This window comes from Somniosus microcephalus, chromosome 18 (genome assembly GCF_052327205.1).
Source record: "Somniosus microcephalus isolate GS21.2 chromosome 18, FLI_Smic_1.0, whole genome shotgun sequence".
In the NCBI taxonomy this organism is placed as follows: domain Eukaryota; kingdom Metazoa; phylum Chordata; class Chondrichthyes; order Squaliformes; family Somniosidae; genus Somniosus; species Somniosus microcephalus.
Genome location: NC_141004.1, coordinates 2,113,477 through 2,129,211, shown reverse-complemented (window position 1 = coordinate 2,129,211; position 15,735 = coordinate 2,113,477). Strand labels below are relative to the sequence as shown.

The window sequence follows — 15,735 nt, the reverse complement described above, 5'->3', positions numbered from 1 at the left end:
GCCGGAGATGGGATGTGCGGGTGGCCTCCTCCCTTCCTCCTGCTCCTCCTCTTCCTCCTCCTCCTCCTCGTCTCTCTGTGAGCAACTTGTCCTCTTCTTTGCTGCCTCTGCTCCATCTCCCCGTCATGCTGCAGGCCAGGGGGGGTGGTAACTACAGCACCCGTGACTAGGAGCAATGGTCTGACCAGAACCCTTGGAGTCAGAACCAAGGCTTTCTCCACTTGCAGCACCACTCCCTGTCACCTCACCAACTTTAAACAACTCTAGAAAGCTCCAAACACTTTGACAAACTTACACAGAGCCAGTTAAAATTAATCAGCAACTAACCAGAGAGTGGTTACTTATCCCTTTAAATATTGCTGGTGGGGGTCCTTTTTGCTGCTGAATGCATGTTGCGCTGTTCGAGGTTAAGACAGGGCATTCGCTCCAGCGTTAAGGACGGAAATGTCAGCGCTGGCATCAAATCAGCATTGCCCACTGATTGATGTCACAATCTGCCTACTCTACATACTTCCGGCACACGCTCCTAACGCCCGCCCTACCGCCCTCACCAAAATGGCGTCCAGTGTGGCCCGCACCAGAAGTGTGCGTGGAAGCCATTTTCGACATGAAATGACACCCGTAGCGCAGAAACATCGGGCGCTACGGAACCGATTTTACACCACAAACTGCTGGAACTGAGAACTGAGAATGTTGCTGAGAGGTCAACGGGGCAGCTGCGACCTCTCTCCTTAACCAATGAAAGAAAAGGATCGGGAAAGAAACAGAGTGAACAACAGAGAAGGAAATTGGGTGAATTAGAGTCAAATTAGATACAGAAAGAGAAATAAAGGGAGGAATTTTAACCCCAAAAATGGGTGGGTTGGGGTCGGGTCAGAGGTTAAAGAGCTAAAAACCTAAATCCTGACCCCAACCCGCCCACTTCTGATTTTAATGGAGGCGGGATGGGGTGGGCAGTCAACACACTCGCAATAGGCGGGTTCACACTTTAAATATTATAGTCAGGCTGTGAGCCTCATGGTGATCCACCATTTTAAATTTAACTCTGGCTGGTCGGGTTTCCCGGGCCTTAGGGAACCCGCCAGCTAAAGGGAGGTGAGAACTGCTGGATCCAGGGTGTAAGTGCCTTTCCACTTACCTGCTGGATCCAGCATTCCTGCCTCACCCAGCCCCCGCAATCGGACCCCCCACACCGACCCTTCCGATCTCCCCCTGACCTCCCCACCCCCACCCTCCTGAGGCCTCCAAACCGCCCCACCCCAACAAGGCCAATGGCTCCCGATCCCCACTCTGACCCCACCTCCAGCCTTCCAAACCACCCCCCTCCGGCCTCCAACACCACATCTGGCCTTCCGACCTGCCCCCTCCAGTCCCAAATAGTTTGTGTCTATCTTCACGGAAGAAGACGCAAATTCTTCCCGGAAATAGTGGAGAACCAAGACTCTAGCGAGAATGAGGAACTGAAAGGAATTAGTATTAGTAACAAAATAGGACTGGAGAAATGAATGGGACTGAAAGCCGATAAATCCCCTGGACCTGATGGCCTACACCCTAGGATTTTGAAAGAGGTGGCTATAGAGATAGTGGATGCATTGGTTGTCATTTTCCAAAATTCCATAGATTCTAGAATGGTTCCCGTGGATTGGAAGGTAACAAATGTAACCCCACTATTTAAGAAAAAAGGGAGAGAGAAAATGGAGAACTACAGACCAGTTAGCCTGACATCAGTAGTAGGGAAAATGTTAGAATCTATTATTAAGGACATGGTAACAGGGCACTTAGAAAATAATAATAGGATTGGGCAGAGTCAACATGGATTTATGAAAGAGAAATAGTGTTTGACAAATCTGTTAGAGTTTTTTGAGGTTGTAACAAGCAGAACAGATAAGGGGAACCAGTGGATGTGGTGTATTTGGATTTTCAGAAGGCATTCGATAAGGTGCCACACAAGAGGTTATTAAACAAAATTAGGGCTCATGGGATTGGCGGTAATATACTAACATGGATTGAGGATTGGTTAACGGACAGAAAACAGAGAGTAGGAATAAATGGGTCATTTTCCGGTTGGCAGGTTGTAACTAGTGGGGTACCGCACGGATCAGTGCTTGGGCCTCAGTTATTCACAATCTACATCAATGATTTGGATGAGGGGACCAAATGTAATGGGCAGGATTTTCATTGGGCCGTGGAGGCGGGATTGGAGGCGTGTGGGGGGTTAAAATCCCAAAATCGGGGGGCACGAACCCATCCCGTCACCAACCCGCCTCCATGCCAGTTTCAAAGGAGGCGGGTACCCGACCTGCACTGGGACCCGCCTCCCCGAGGCGGGAAGGGGATTAGTGCCAATTAACTGCCTGTTAACAGGTAGTTAACAGGCAGTTTTTAGCCTAATCCCTATTTTTATTGGTGAAGTGTGGGATTCCCAACGGCTCCAAACCACGCCAAGTTAGTGAGGTGGGCCATCGGGATGAAGGGCTTGGAGGGGTCGAGATGTCCGATGTTCAGGTGAGTGATGGGTGCATGAGTGCAGAGGTAAGTGTGTTTGGTGTGTTTAAAGTGTTTAAAGAAGTTTTACTTACCTTTACAGCCTTCCTTCCTTCAGGTCTCGGGAGTCCCTCATCTCACCGGCACAGAAAGCAGAATGGCCGCGAGCTGTCAAAATCTGCAGCATTCAGCTTTCTGTTCCAGAGAGATCTCTAAATCATCTTGAGAGGAAGGAATTAACTTAGATTACAGATTGTCAGTGTTTGACAGCTTCAAACAGCTGTGAAACGCTGATATTTCATCTGTCAAAAGCTCTTGACAGATGAAATGTCAATCTGTGACATCACCTGTTGCCGGGTGGCCCTTAATTGGCCTGCTGAGCCTGCTGGGCGGGCTCAACAAGGTCAATCAAGTGAAAATCGCGTGGGTTGTCCACAATTCGATGGAGGCGGGACTACAACCCCGAAAGTTGTAGTCCCGCCTCCTACACGCCTCCTCAATGAAAATCCAGCTCATTAAATATATCCAAGTTTGCTGATGATACAAAGCTGGGTGGGAATGTAAGTTGTGAGGAGGATGCAAGGAGGCTTCAAGGGGCTATAGACAGGCCAAGTGAGTGGGCAAGAACATGACAAATGGAATATAATGTGGAGAAATGTGAAGTTATCCACTTTGGTAGGAAAAACAGAGTATTTTTTAAATGGTGAGAGATTGGGAAATGTTGGTGTCCAGAGGGACCTGGGTGTCCTTGTACACGAATCACTGAAAGTTAACATGCAGGTACAGCAAGCAATTAGGAAAGGAAATGGTATGTTGGCCTTTATTACAAGAGGATTTGAGTATAAGAGTAAAGACGTCTTACTGCAATTACATAGGGTCCTGGTGAGACCACACCTGGAGTATTGTGTACAGTTTTGGTCTCCTTACCTAAGGAAGGTTATACTTGCCATAGAGGGAGTGCAACGAAGGTTCACCAGACTGGTTCCTGGGATGGGGGGATTGTCCTATGAGGAGAGATTGAGTAGACTAGGCCTATATTCTCTAGAGTTTAGAAGAATGAGAGGTGATCTCATTGAAACAGACAAAATTCTTACAGGGCTTGACAGTGTAGATGCAGGGAGGATGTTTCCCCTGGCTGGGGGGTCTAGAACCAGGGGTCACAGTCTCAGGATAAGGGGTCGGCCATTTAGGACTGAGATGAGGAGAAATTTCTTCACTGAAGAGGGGGGTGAATCTTTGGAATTCTCTACCCCAGAGGGCTGTGGAGGCTCAGTCGTTGAGTATATTCAGGACAGAGATCGATAGATTTTTGAATATGAAGGGAATTAAGGGATATGGGGATAGTGCAGGAAAGTGGAGATGAGGTTGAAGATCAGCCATGATCTTATTAAATGGCGGAGCAGGTTCGAAGGGCCAAATGGCCGACTCCTGCTCCTATTTCTTATGTAAACAGTTTCTGTTGTTTTCCGTTTCTCCAAACTCTGGCTTGCCTTGACTGGGCAAAGATAAAGTTGTGTCGCAGTGACATGAGTGCAAGATATTGAGCAGAAATTCTGTGTGTATTCCAAGACTCGAAACAGAATGGTGATGCGAACGTGGCCTTATCAGACGAGGAAAGTGCGGCACTGAACCAGCCGCTGACACCCGATGAGAATCGGACGCTCAAACGCTCCAGCACCAGGGACAGAACCAAGAAAGGGTCGGCCTGTTTCTTACTGACACCTGGTGAGTTCCCCCGCGCGGCAGACGCAGGAGAGAGGAGAGGTTTTAGGTCATTCACAGGTCGCTCGTGTTACATGTGGGAAATAAAAAACTGGGAGCTTTCCTACTGAATGGAATTTAATTTGCACAAACACAAACTCACACACTATCATTCTTGTACACACACACACTCACTCTCACACACACAAACACACACACACTCATACACATTCACATATACACACACTGGCACACACGCACACACTCGCACACTCACACTCACTCACTCTCAGACACACACACACACACACTCACAAACACTGACACACACTCAAACTCACTCACACACACTCACACTCAGACACACACACAGACACTCACACACACACACTCACAAACACTGACACACACATTCACACACACTCACACACTTACTCACGCACACACTCACTCACGCACACACTCACTCATGCACACACCCACACACAGACACTTACACACCCACACACACTCGCACACAGACACTTACACACCCACACACACTTGCACACAGACACTTACACACACACACACACACTCGCACACAGACACTTACACACCCACACACACTCGCACACAGACACTTACACACCCACACACACAGACACTCACACACCCACACACACTCACTCACACACTCACTCACACACCCCCCCACACACTCACTCACATGCACACAAACACGCACACAATCTCACGTGCACAAGTGCATTGACCGAGTTCTGCCTCACACTGACTGCCGTTCCTCGTCCTGTCACCTGGTGCACAAACCCAAAGGTTTGTCGGGGGTCTCTCCCTGGTATTTCTCTTGTATTTTCTCCTATTTTATTCTTGACACACAGAGAACTGCAAAGATGTCCTCGCGGCTAATTACTCTCAAGCAGAAGTGGTCACCCTGTCATAATGGCCGTCCGCAGAGGGCAAAGGGCGAGCTGCCATGCTTCATCCAAAGTCGTGCCCTGGAGGTGAAGCAATGGAAGGTTCCAAGTTGCCCCTGAAGATTGGAAGCCCAGAATTATCAAACAGTCATAACTAGTAAATTTGTTGTAATATATAATCTTGTAAAAGCATGAGTGCATGGCGGTTCTGTAAAATATGTATTATGAAGAAAAATATATATATATATACATTTCTATATATGAACTACAGCCGTTTGTTAACATCTAGATCATAATGTGCAAAAATCTTTGAATTCCAGCAATAGATTAATGATCCTCATTGTATCATTACTTGTTGCACATTTTATATTTGCGTATTATTGTCTAATATTGAATCAGGAGAAATGTGTGAATTTTACCTCCATAAGTGCTTTATTGTGAAGACTGTTGTGTTTCAGTTCGAGCTGTATCCTAGCAACAGAGTTAAAATATCCAAAGTTCTTTGATGTAAACATAATTTCATGTGGTCTCCGTTCCTTCTGCACATTGACCCTAGTCAGGCTCCTGTTTATTGACATGAATTTAAACCTGGCGTTTTCGCAGTGAAACTGAGCATCAGCAAGAACGAGAAAAGTTGCCAACACTGTAAATCTGAAATAAATACAGAAAATGCTGGAAATATACACACGTCCATGAAAGAAAGAGACAAGGCAATGACAGAAAGCACAGCCTGTACCCGAAACATTAACCTGCCTTTCAGATGCTGACTAACCTGCTGTGCATTTCCGGAATGTTCTTGATATTCTAAACAAGGAACAAGTCCGGTGGGAAACTGCGATGTGGGTTGGTCAGGTTTCTGCACACACTCCCTGAGGGTTGTTGTCATGTTCTGTGTACTGTGTCTCTGGCAATAACACTGCATCTTAATATCATGTCTGTATGTTGTTCAGCATGGAACTCTGTGCAGCAGTACTGGGATGGAAATAAAGAGTTATTCTTTTTCAGGTTAACTTTACTGTGTTTCTTATTTTATGTCTTAAAATGGAGCTGGCCACAAACACTCATAGAATCATAGAATGGTACAGCACAAATGTAAAGGTAAATCGAGTGATGAGCAGCAAATGCCCAACTACCCTCAACCCTCAGCCCTCAACCCTCAACCCTCAGCCCTCAGCCCTCAAGAGCCCAGTGGCGACTGTTTGGCATTACCCACGAATCTGTAGATTTGATCTCTGGAACCACAAGGCCCAGCAATCGCTGAACCGTCAACCTTCATCTGCATCCTGCCATTAATTTCTAACTGTCTTGGAGCCACAGCACAGAAGTTTTCGTTAAGCTCCACATTTCTGAAATTGTTTCTATTCAACGGAGTATGAAGAACAATTTCCATTTATATAGTGAATATCTCAGAGACTGACTCCAGAAACCGAAAGACAGAGAAGGGACTTGGGTGAATATCTCAGAGACTGACTCCAGAAACCGAGAGACAGTGAAGGGACTTGGGTGAATATCTCAGAGACTGACTCCAGAAACCGAGAGACAGTGAAGGGACTTGGGGGAGACTGGAATCAAAGAGAGAGGGTCTGAGGGAGGATTTTCAGTGTCACTGCTTGAGGGTGATTGAAGAGAGTGACACCTGTCACAGGTAAGCAAGCTTTGGTGGAGTATTCAGACCTTGAAGTTCTGGTCTTGGAAACTTCCTCTCTAAGCCTCTCCGTTTTGCTAATTCAACCCCACATCTTTTTTTGGACAGTATTTTCAGCCTGATCATTCTAGCATCATAAAATTATAGAATGGTTACAGCACAGGAGGAGGCCATTCGGCCCGTCGGGCCTGTGCTGGCTCTCTGTAAGAGCACTTCAGCTAGTCCCACTCCCCCACCCTTTCCCTGTAGCCCTGCAAATTTTTTCCTTCAGGCACTTATCGAACTCCTTTTTGAAAGCCACAATTGAATCTGCCTCCACCACCCTTTCAGGCAGTGCATTCCAGATCCTAACCACTCGCTGCGTAAAAACATTTTTCCTCATGTCGCCTTTGGTTCTTCTACCAATCACCTTAAATAGTGATAGACTTCAAGAGGGCATCGACAGGCTGGTGGAATGGGCGGACACGTGGCAGATGGAAGTTTAATGCAGAAAAGTGCGAAGTGATACATTTTGATAGAAAGAATGAGGAGAGGAAGTATAAACTAAAGGGTACAATCCTGAAGGGTGTGAATGAACAGAGAGACCTGGGGGTACATGTGCGCAAATCGTTGAAGGTGGCAAGGCAGGTTGAGAAAGCAGTTAAAAAAACTTAAGGGATCCTGGGCTTCATGAATAGAGGCATAGAGTACAAAAGCGTGGAAATTATGATGAACCTGTATAAAACACTGGTTCGGCCTCAACTGGAGTATTGTGTCCAATTCTGGGCACTTTAGGAAGGATGTGAAGGCCTTTCACACCCTTTAAGATTGTACCCTTTAGTTTATACTTCCTCTCCTCATTCTTTCTACCAAAATGTATCACTTTGCACTTTTCTGCATTAAACTTCCATCTGCCACGTGTCCGCCCATTCCACCAGCCTGTCGATGTCCTCTTGAAGTCTATCACTATCCTCCTCACTGTTCACTATACTTCCAAGTTTTGTGTCCTCTGCAAATGTTGAAATTATGCCCTGTACATCCAAGTCATTAATATATATCAAGAAAAGCAGTGGTCCTAGATTCTTCTTCCTTCTTCTTCTTAGGCAGTCCCTCGGAACCGAGGATGACTTGCTTCCACATTTAAAAATAAGTTTGCAGGTGACTGATGAGTCCAATGCGGGACCTGCAGTCTGTCACAGGTGGGGCAGAGGGTGGTTGAAGGGGCGGGTGGGTGGGGTGCTTGGGTTGACGTGCACTCCTTGCGCTGCCTGCGCTTGGCTTCCACTTGCTCCCGGCGAAGAGACTCGAGGTGTTTGGCGCCTTCCCGGATGCTTCTTCTCCACCCGGAGCTCTGAGTAGAGCACTAGTTTTGGGAGTCTCGTATCGGGCATCCGGACAATGTGACCCGTCCATCGGAGCTGATCGAGCGTGGTCAAAGCTTCGATGCTGGGGATGTTGGCCTGAGCAAGAACACTGACGTTGGTGCGCCTATCCTGCCAATGGATTTGCAGGATCTTGCGGAGGCAGCGTTGGTGGTACCTCTCCAGTGCTTTGAGGTGCCTGCTGTACATGGTCCATGTCTCTGAGGCATACAGCAGGGCAGGTATCACTGCTGCTCTGTAGACCATGAGCTTAATGCCGGGTTTGAGGTCCTGGTCTTCAAACACTCTCTTCCTCAGGCGACCGAAGGCTGCACTGGCACACTGAAGGCGGTGTTGGACTTCGTCGTCGACGTCTGCCCTTGTTGACAGTAGGCTCCCGAGTTATGGAAAGTGGTCCACGTTGTCCAAAGGTCATGGATTTTGATAATCGGGGGGCAGTATTGTGTGGCGGGTGCAGGTTGGTAGAGGGCCTTTGTCTTACGGATGTTTAGTGTAAGGCCCATGCTCTCGTAGGCTTCGGTGAAGGTGTTGATGATCATTTGGAGCTCGACCTCCGAGTGAGCGCAGACGCAAGCGTCGTCTGCATACTGTAATTCGACGACAGAGGATGGGACGACCTTGGATCTGGACTGGAGGTGACGGAGGTTGAACAGTTTCCTGTTTGTTCTGTAAATTAGCTCCACTCCAGTGGGGAGCTTACTGAGGGTGAGATGGAGCATTGCAGCAATGAAGATCGAGAAGAGCGTTGGTGCAATGACACAGCCTTGCTTGACTCTGGTTCGTACGTGAATGTGGTGGAAACGATGGTCAGGATCACGGCTTGCATGTCATCGTGAAGCAGGCGGAGGATGGTGACAAACTATTGAGGGCAGCCGAATTTGAGGAGGACACCCCATAATCCGTCACGGTTGACAGTGTCGAAGGCCATTGTGAGATCAAAAAGGCCATGTACAGTGGTTGGTGCTGTTCCCTGCATTTCTCTTGTAATTGACGTGCGGTGAAGATGATGTCCATTGTGCCCCTTAGTGGGCGGAATCCGCATTGTGACTCTGGGAGGAGCTCTTCCGCCATTGGGAGAAGGCAATTGAGGAGGATTCTTGCGATGACCCCTGGGGAACACCACTGTATACCTTCCTCCAGTCCAAAAAACAACCGTTCACCACTACTCTCTGTTTCCTGTCACTTAGCCAATTTCATATCCATGCTGCCACTGTCCCTTTCATTCCATGGGCTTCAACCTTGCTGGCAAGCCAATTATGTGGCACTTTGTCGACGCCTTTTGGAAATCCATGTACACCACGTCAACCACATTGTCCTCATCAACCCTCTCTGTTACCCCATCAAAAAACTTAATCAAGTTGGTTAAACACAATTTGCCAGTAACAAATCCGTGCTGGCTTTCCTTAATTAATCCACACTTGTCCAAGTGACTGTTAATTTTGTCCCTGATAATTGTTTCTAAAAGCTTCCCCACTACTGAGGTTAAACTGACTGGCCTGTAGTTGCTGGGTTTATCTTTACACCCTTTTTTGAACAAGGGTGTAATATTTGTAATTCTCCAGTCCTCTGGCACCACACCCGTATCTAAGGAGGATTGGAAGATTATGGCCAGTACCTCTGCAATTTCTTCCTTCACTTCCCTCAGCATCCTCGGATGCATCCCATCCGGTCCTGGTGACTTATCTACTTTAAGTACAGCCAGCCTTTCTTATACCTCCTCTTTATCAATTTTTATCCCACCCAGTATCTCCTGTACCTCCTCCTTCACTATGTCTATGGCTGCATCATCTTCCTTGGTGAAGACAGATGTCTGAGACGGGAATTGGGTAAGATTGATTGGGTGGTGTTTCTGGGGGGATTGACAGTGGATAGACAATGGCAAGCATTCAAAGATAGAATGGAAGAATTCCAGAACATGTTTATACCGGTTTGGCATAAAAATAAACCTAAAAAGGTGACTCAACCGTGGATAACGAGGGAAATTAGGGACAGCATAAAATAAAAAAAAAGGGCATATCAACTGGCAAAAAAAAGCACCAGACCGGAAGATTGGGGGCAGTACAGGATACAGCAAAAGAGGACAAAGGGATTAATCAGGAAGGGGAAAATAGAATACGAAAGTAAACTTGCAGCAAACATAAAGACAGACTGCAAAAGCTTTTATCGGTATATCAGGAGGAAAAGACTGGTAAAATCCCAAGTCGGTCCCCTGCAGTCCGATTCGGGAGAATATATAATGGAGAATAAGGAAATGGCAGACCAATTAAACTCATACTTTGGTTCTGTATTCACAAAGGAGGACACAAATAACCTCCCAGGAATATCGGCAAACATGGGGACTAATGAGAGGGAGGAGCTGACAGAAATTAGTATCTCTAGGGATATGGTGTTGGGTAAGTTGAGGGGACTGAAGGCCGACAAATCCCCGGGGCCTGATAAACTACATCCTAGGGTACTTAAGGAGGTGGCCCTGGAGATAGCAGATGCTCTAAGGATCATCTTCCGGAACTCCATTGACTCGGGAACAGTACCCGTGGATTGGAGGGTAGCTAATGTTACCCCAATATTTAAAAAGGGGGGTAGAGAGAAAGCAGGGAATTATAGACCAGTAAGCCTTACATCGGTTGTGAGCAAAATGCTAGAGTCCATTATTAAGGATAAAATAGCGGAGCACTTGACAAATGGGGAAAGGATCGGACAGAGTCAACATGGATTTACAAAGGGTAAATCGTGTTTGACTAATCTGCTGGAATTTTTTGAGGAAGTAACTGGTAAAATAGATGGGGGAGAGCCAGTGGATGTGGTGTACCTTGACTTCCAGAAAGCCTTCGATAAGGTTCCACACAAAAGATTATCATGCAAAATTAAGGCTCATGGGATTGGGGGCAAAGTATTAACGTGGATAGAGAACTGGCTGGCGGATAGAAAACAGAGAGTTGGAATAAACGGCTCATTTTCGGAGTGGCAGGCAGTGACCAGCGGGGTGCCGCAAGGATCTGTCCTGGGACCCCAGCTGTTCACAATATATATAAATGATCTGGATCAGGGAATTGGATGCAATATTTCCAAATTCGCTGACGACACTAAACTAGGAGGAGGGGTGGGCTCTGATGAGGATGTCAGGAGGCTACAGTGCGATTTGGACAGGTTGGGGGAATGGGCGGATACGTGGCAGATGCACTATAATGTGGATAAATGCGAGGTTATCCACTTTGGGGGTAAAAACAGGAGGGTAGATTATTATCTAAATGGCAATAGATTGGGAGATGGGGAAGTGCAGAGGAACCTGGGTGTTCTTGTGCACCAGTCACTGAAGGAGAGCATGCAGGTGCAACAGGCGATTAAGAAGGCAAATGGTATGTTGGCCTTCATATCAAGGGGGTTCGAGTATAGGAATAGGGATACCTTACTACAGCTGTACAAGGTGCTGGTGAGACCGCATCTGGAGTATTGTGTACAGTTTTGGTCGCCCCATCTGCGGAAGAATGTTCTTGCCATGGAAAGAGTGCAACGGCGATTCACCAGGCTGATACCTGGAATGGCGGGAATGACCTACGAAGAGAGATTAAATAGTTTGGGCTTGTACTCACTGGAGTTTAGAAGATTGAGAGGGGATCTCATCGAAACATATAAAATTATGGCAGGCCTGGACAGGCTGAATTCAGAGAGAATGTTTCCAATGGCCGGGGAGCACAGAACCAGGGGCCACAGTCTAAAAATAGCGGGCAAATCATTTAAAACAGAGATGAGGAAGAATTTCTTCACTCAAAGAGTGGTGAGCCTGTGGAATTCCCTGCCACAGAGGGCTGTGAAGGCTAATTCAATAAATATTTTCAAGAGAGAATTGGATATATTTCTGAAGGCTAAGGGGATTAAGGGTTACGGAGAAAAGGCGGGGACGGGGTACTGAACTGGTAAGATCAGCCATGATCTCATTGAATGGCGGAGCAGGCTCGAAGGGCCGAATGGCCTACTCCTGTTCCTATCTCTATGTATCTATGTATCTAAGTACTCATTTAGTACCTCAGCCATAACCTTTGCCTCCATGCATAGGTCTACTTTTTGGTCCCTAATCGGCCCCACCCCTCCTCGTACTACCTATTTACTATTTATATGCTTATAGAAGACTTTTGGATTACCTTTTATGTTAACTGCCATTCTATTCTCATACCCTCTCTTTACCCCTCTTAATTTCTTTTTCACTTCTCCTCTGAACTTTCTATATTGACCCTGATTCTCAGATATATTCACAACCTGACATCTGCTCTTTTTCTGCTTCATCCTACTCTCTATCTCTATCTCTTTTGTCATCCAGGGAACTCTGACTTTAGTTATCATAGAATCATAGAATGGTTACAGCACAGAAGGAGGCCATTCAGCCCATCGAGCCTGTGCCGGCTCTCTGTAAGAACACTTCGGCTGGTCCCACTCCCCCGCCCTTTCCCTGTAGCCCTGCAATTTTTTTTCCTTCAGGTATTTATCCAACTCCCTTTTGAAAGCCACCATTGAGTCTGCCTCCACCACCCTTTCAGGCAGTGCATTCCAGATCATAACCACTCGCTGCGTAAAAAAGTTTTCCCTCATGTCGCCTTTGGTTCTTCTACCAGTCACCTTAAATCTGTGTCCTCTGGTTCTCGACCCTTCCGCCAATGGGAACAGTTTCTCTCTATCTACTCTGTCTAGACCCCTCATGATTTTGAACACCTCTATCAAATCTCCTCTCAACCTTCTCTGCTCTAAGGACAACAACCCCAGCTTCTCCAGTCTATCCACATAACTGAAGTCCCTCATCCCTGGAATCATTCTTGTAAATCTTTTCTGCACCCTCTCTAAGGCCTTCACATCCTTCCTAAAGTGCGGTGCCCAGAATGGGACACAATACTCCAGTTGAGGCCGAACCAGTGCTTTATAAAGGTTCATCATAACTTCCTTACTTTTGTACTCTATGCCTCTATTTATGAAGCCCAGATTCACTACCTTTCCCCCTAGTGGGAATGTACCTCGACTGTACTGAACCATCTCCTCTTTAAAGGCAGTCCATTGTTCCATTACAGTTTTGCCTGCTAATCTTTGATTCCAATTTACTCGGGCCAGATCTGTTCTCATCCCACTGAAATTGGCCTTCCTCCAATTAAATATTTTTACTCTAGATTACTCCTTGTCCTTTTCCATAGCTAATCTAAACTTTATGATACTATGATCAATATTCCCTAAATGTTCACCTACTGATACTTGCTCCACTTGACCTACCTCATTCCCCAGAACCAGATCCAGCAATGCCTCCTTCCTCGTCAGGCTGGAAACGTACTGATCAAGAAAGTTATCCTGAACACACTTCAGAAATTCTTCCCCCTCTCTGCCCTTTACACTATTACTATCCCAGTCTATATTAGGATAGTTGAAGTCCCCCATTATTACTACTCTATAGTTCTAGCGTCACTCCTCACTTGATGAGCAAATACAACCGATGTGATCTTTACCAACCAATCAGTTACCAGCTGTCCTGTGATGTCACTCCTGGTTTTTATTTCCCTCTCTGCTCCGGTTCCCGGTTCAGTCCACTTTCTTCCTCGGCTGCTCGCAGTGAGTTCAGGCCCCTCTCCGACCACACTCTTTATTTACTTGCCTCTGCTCCGGTCCCAGTTAGGTCTGCTTTCCTCCACTGTGAAGGACCTCGGATAAAATCATCTATATTACCGGCTCCATATAAATATAAGTTGCTGGTCGCATAATTTGTTGCAAATTAAGGCGGCTCACTGTCAGGCAGTTATAAAAAGATGAACTGACCATTTATGCAGAACCCATAAGCTTTTAATTAGATCGTTGGTGAAAAAGAGGAATATCAAAGAATAAGGGATCGATCAGACAGCGGATCGACCAGGAGAGGGAGATTAGATTCTTTTTATTATTTGCTTCTTCTCTCCCCTCCTCTACTGAAGTCTTGATGCTGGGACTGGGCTACCAGAGGTGGGGGATTCAGCAAAGATCTGTGACCACAGAACTGGTGAGCCAGTGCTGATGGGTGAACGGGACTTGGTGCAAGTTAGAATACGGGCAGCAGAGTTTCAGATGAGCTCAGATTTACAGAGGATGCAAGGTGGGAGGCGGCCTGGAGACCATTGGAATAGTCGAGTCCAGAGTTACAGGGTAAAGCTCTCTCTACACTGTCCCATCAACACTCCCAGGGCAGGTACAGCATGGGTTAGATACAGAGTAAAGCTCCCTCTACACTGTCCCATCAAACATTCCCAGGGCAGGTACAGCACGGGTTAGATACAGAGTAAAGCTCCCTCTACACTGCCCCATCAAACACTCCCAGGGCAGGTACAGCACGGGTTAGATACAGAGTAAAGCTCCCTCTACACTGTCCCATCAAACACTCCCAGGGCAGCTACAGCACCGGTTAGATACAGAGTAAAGCTCCCTCTACACTGCCCCATCAAACACTCCCAGGGCAGGTACAGCACGGGTTAGGTACAGAGTAAAGCTCCCTCTACACTGTCCCGTCAAACACTCCCAGGGCAGGTACAGCACCGGTTAGATACAGAGTAAAGCTCCCTCTACACTGTCCCATCAAACACTCCCAGGGCAGGTACAGCACGGGTTAGATACAGAGTAAAGCTCCCTCTACACTGTCCCATCAAACACTCCCAGGGCAGGTACAGCACCGATTGGATACAGAGTAAAGCTCATTCTACACTTTCTCATCAATCACATGTGGATCAGTAATTAGTTGGGACATAACAGATGGAGAGTAAGCATAAAGGGAATGTTCTCTGTTTGACATTCTGTTCTCTAGGAATCTGTACAAAGGGATAAACGTTTCACCATATTCATCAATGACTTGGACGAAGGAATAGAGAGCTATATATCCAATTTGCAGATGGCATTAAGTTAGGAGGAACAGTTATGCAGATGGAAGTTGAAAGTTACAAAGGGACATAGGCAAATTAAGTGAGTGGACATAAATGTGACAGAAAGTTTAATGTGAGGAAGTTTGAGGTCATCTACTTTGGATATGAGAAAGACAAACTGGAATATTTTTTTCATGGCGAGAGTCTAGGAAGGTGGAGGAACGAAGGGATCTGGGTGCCCATGTACAGAAATCACTAAAAGCGAGTGGACAGATACAAAAGTGACCAAAAAGACTAATGGAATGTTGGCCTTTTTCTCCAGGAATTTGGAATTCACTAGTCTGGAAGTGATGCTTCTGTTTTACAGAATCTTGATCAGAACCCATCTGGACACTGCGTTCAGTCCTGGGCCCCGCCCCTCAGGAAGGATATATTGGCCTTGGAGGGGGGGCAGCGCAGATTCACCAGAATGATCCCGGGGCTAAAAGGGTTGAATTACGAGGACAGGTTGCACAGACTGGGTTTGCATTCCCTCGAGTTTAGAAGATTGAGGGGTGATCTGATCGAGGTGTTTAAATAATAAAAGGATTCGATAGGGTAGATATGGAGAAACTATTTCCTCTGGTGGCAGAGTCCAGAACTTGGGAACATCATCTTAAAATCGGAGCTAGGCCGTTCAGGAGTGAAATCAGGAAGCACTTTTTCACACAAAGGGGGGACAATTGAAGCTTTCAAGACTGAAATCGATCGATTTTTGTTGGGTAAGGGTATCG

General features: G+C 46.6%; 1 protein-coding gene across 2 annotated transcripts in view; it reads left to right on the top strand.

Annotated features, from left to right (window-relative positions):
* Positions 1 to 6,112, top strand: part of kcnc4 (potassium voltage-gated channel, Shaw-related subfamily, member 4) — an 83,119-nt gene extending 77,007 nt beyond the window's left edge. For both annotated transcript variants that reach the window (XM_086010959.1, XM_086010958.1), the window contains 2 exons: positions 4,054 to 4,209; positions 5,067 to 6,112. In XM_086010959.1, coding sequence (XP_085867085.1) covers positions 4,054 to 4,209; positions 5,067 to 5,128 — 218 coding nt within the window. In that variant the 3' untranslated portion in view covers positions 5,129 to 6,112. The remainder of the gene's footprint in view (positions 1 to 4,053; positions 4,210 to 5,066) is intronic.
* The last annotated feature ends 9,623 nt before the right edge of the window (positions 6,113 to 15,735 follow it).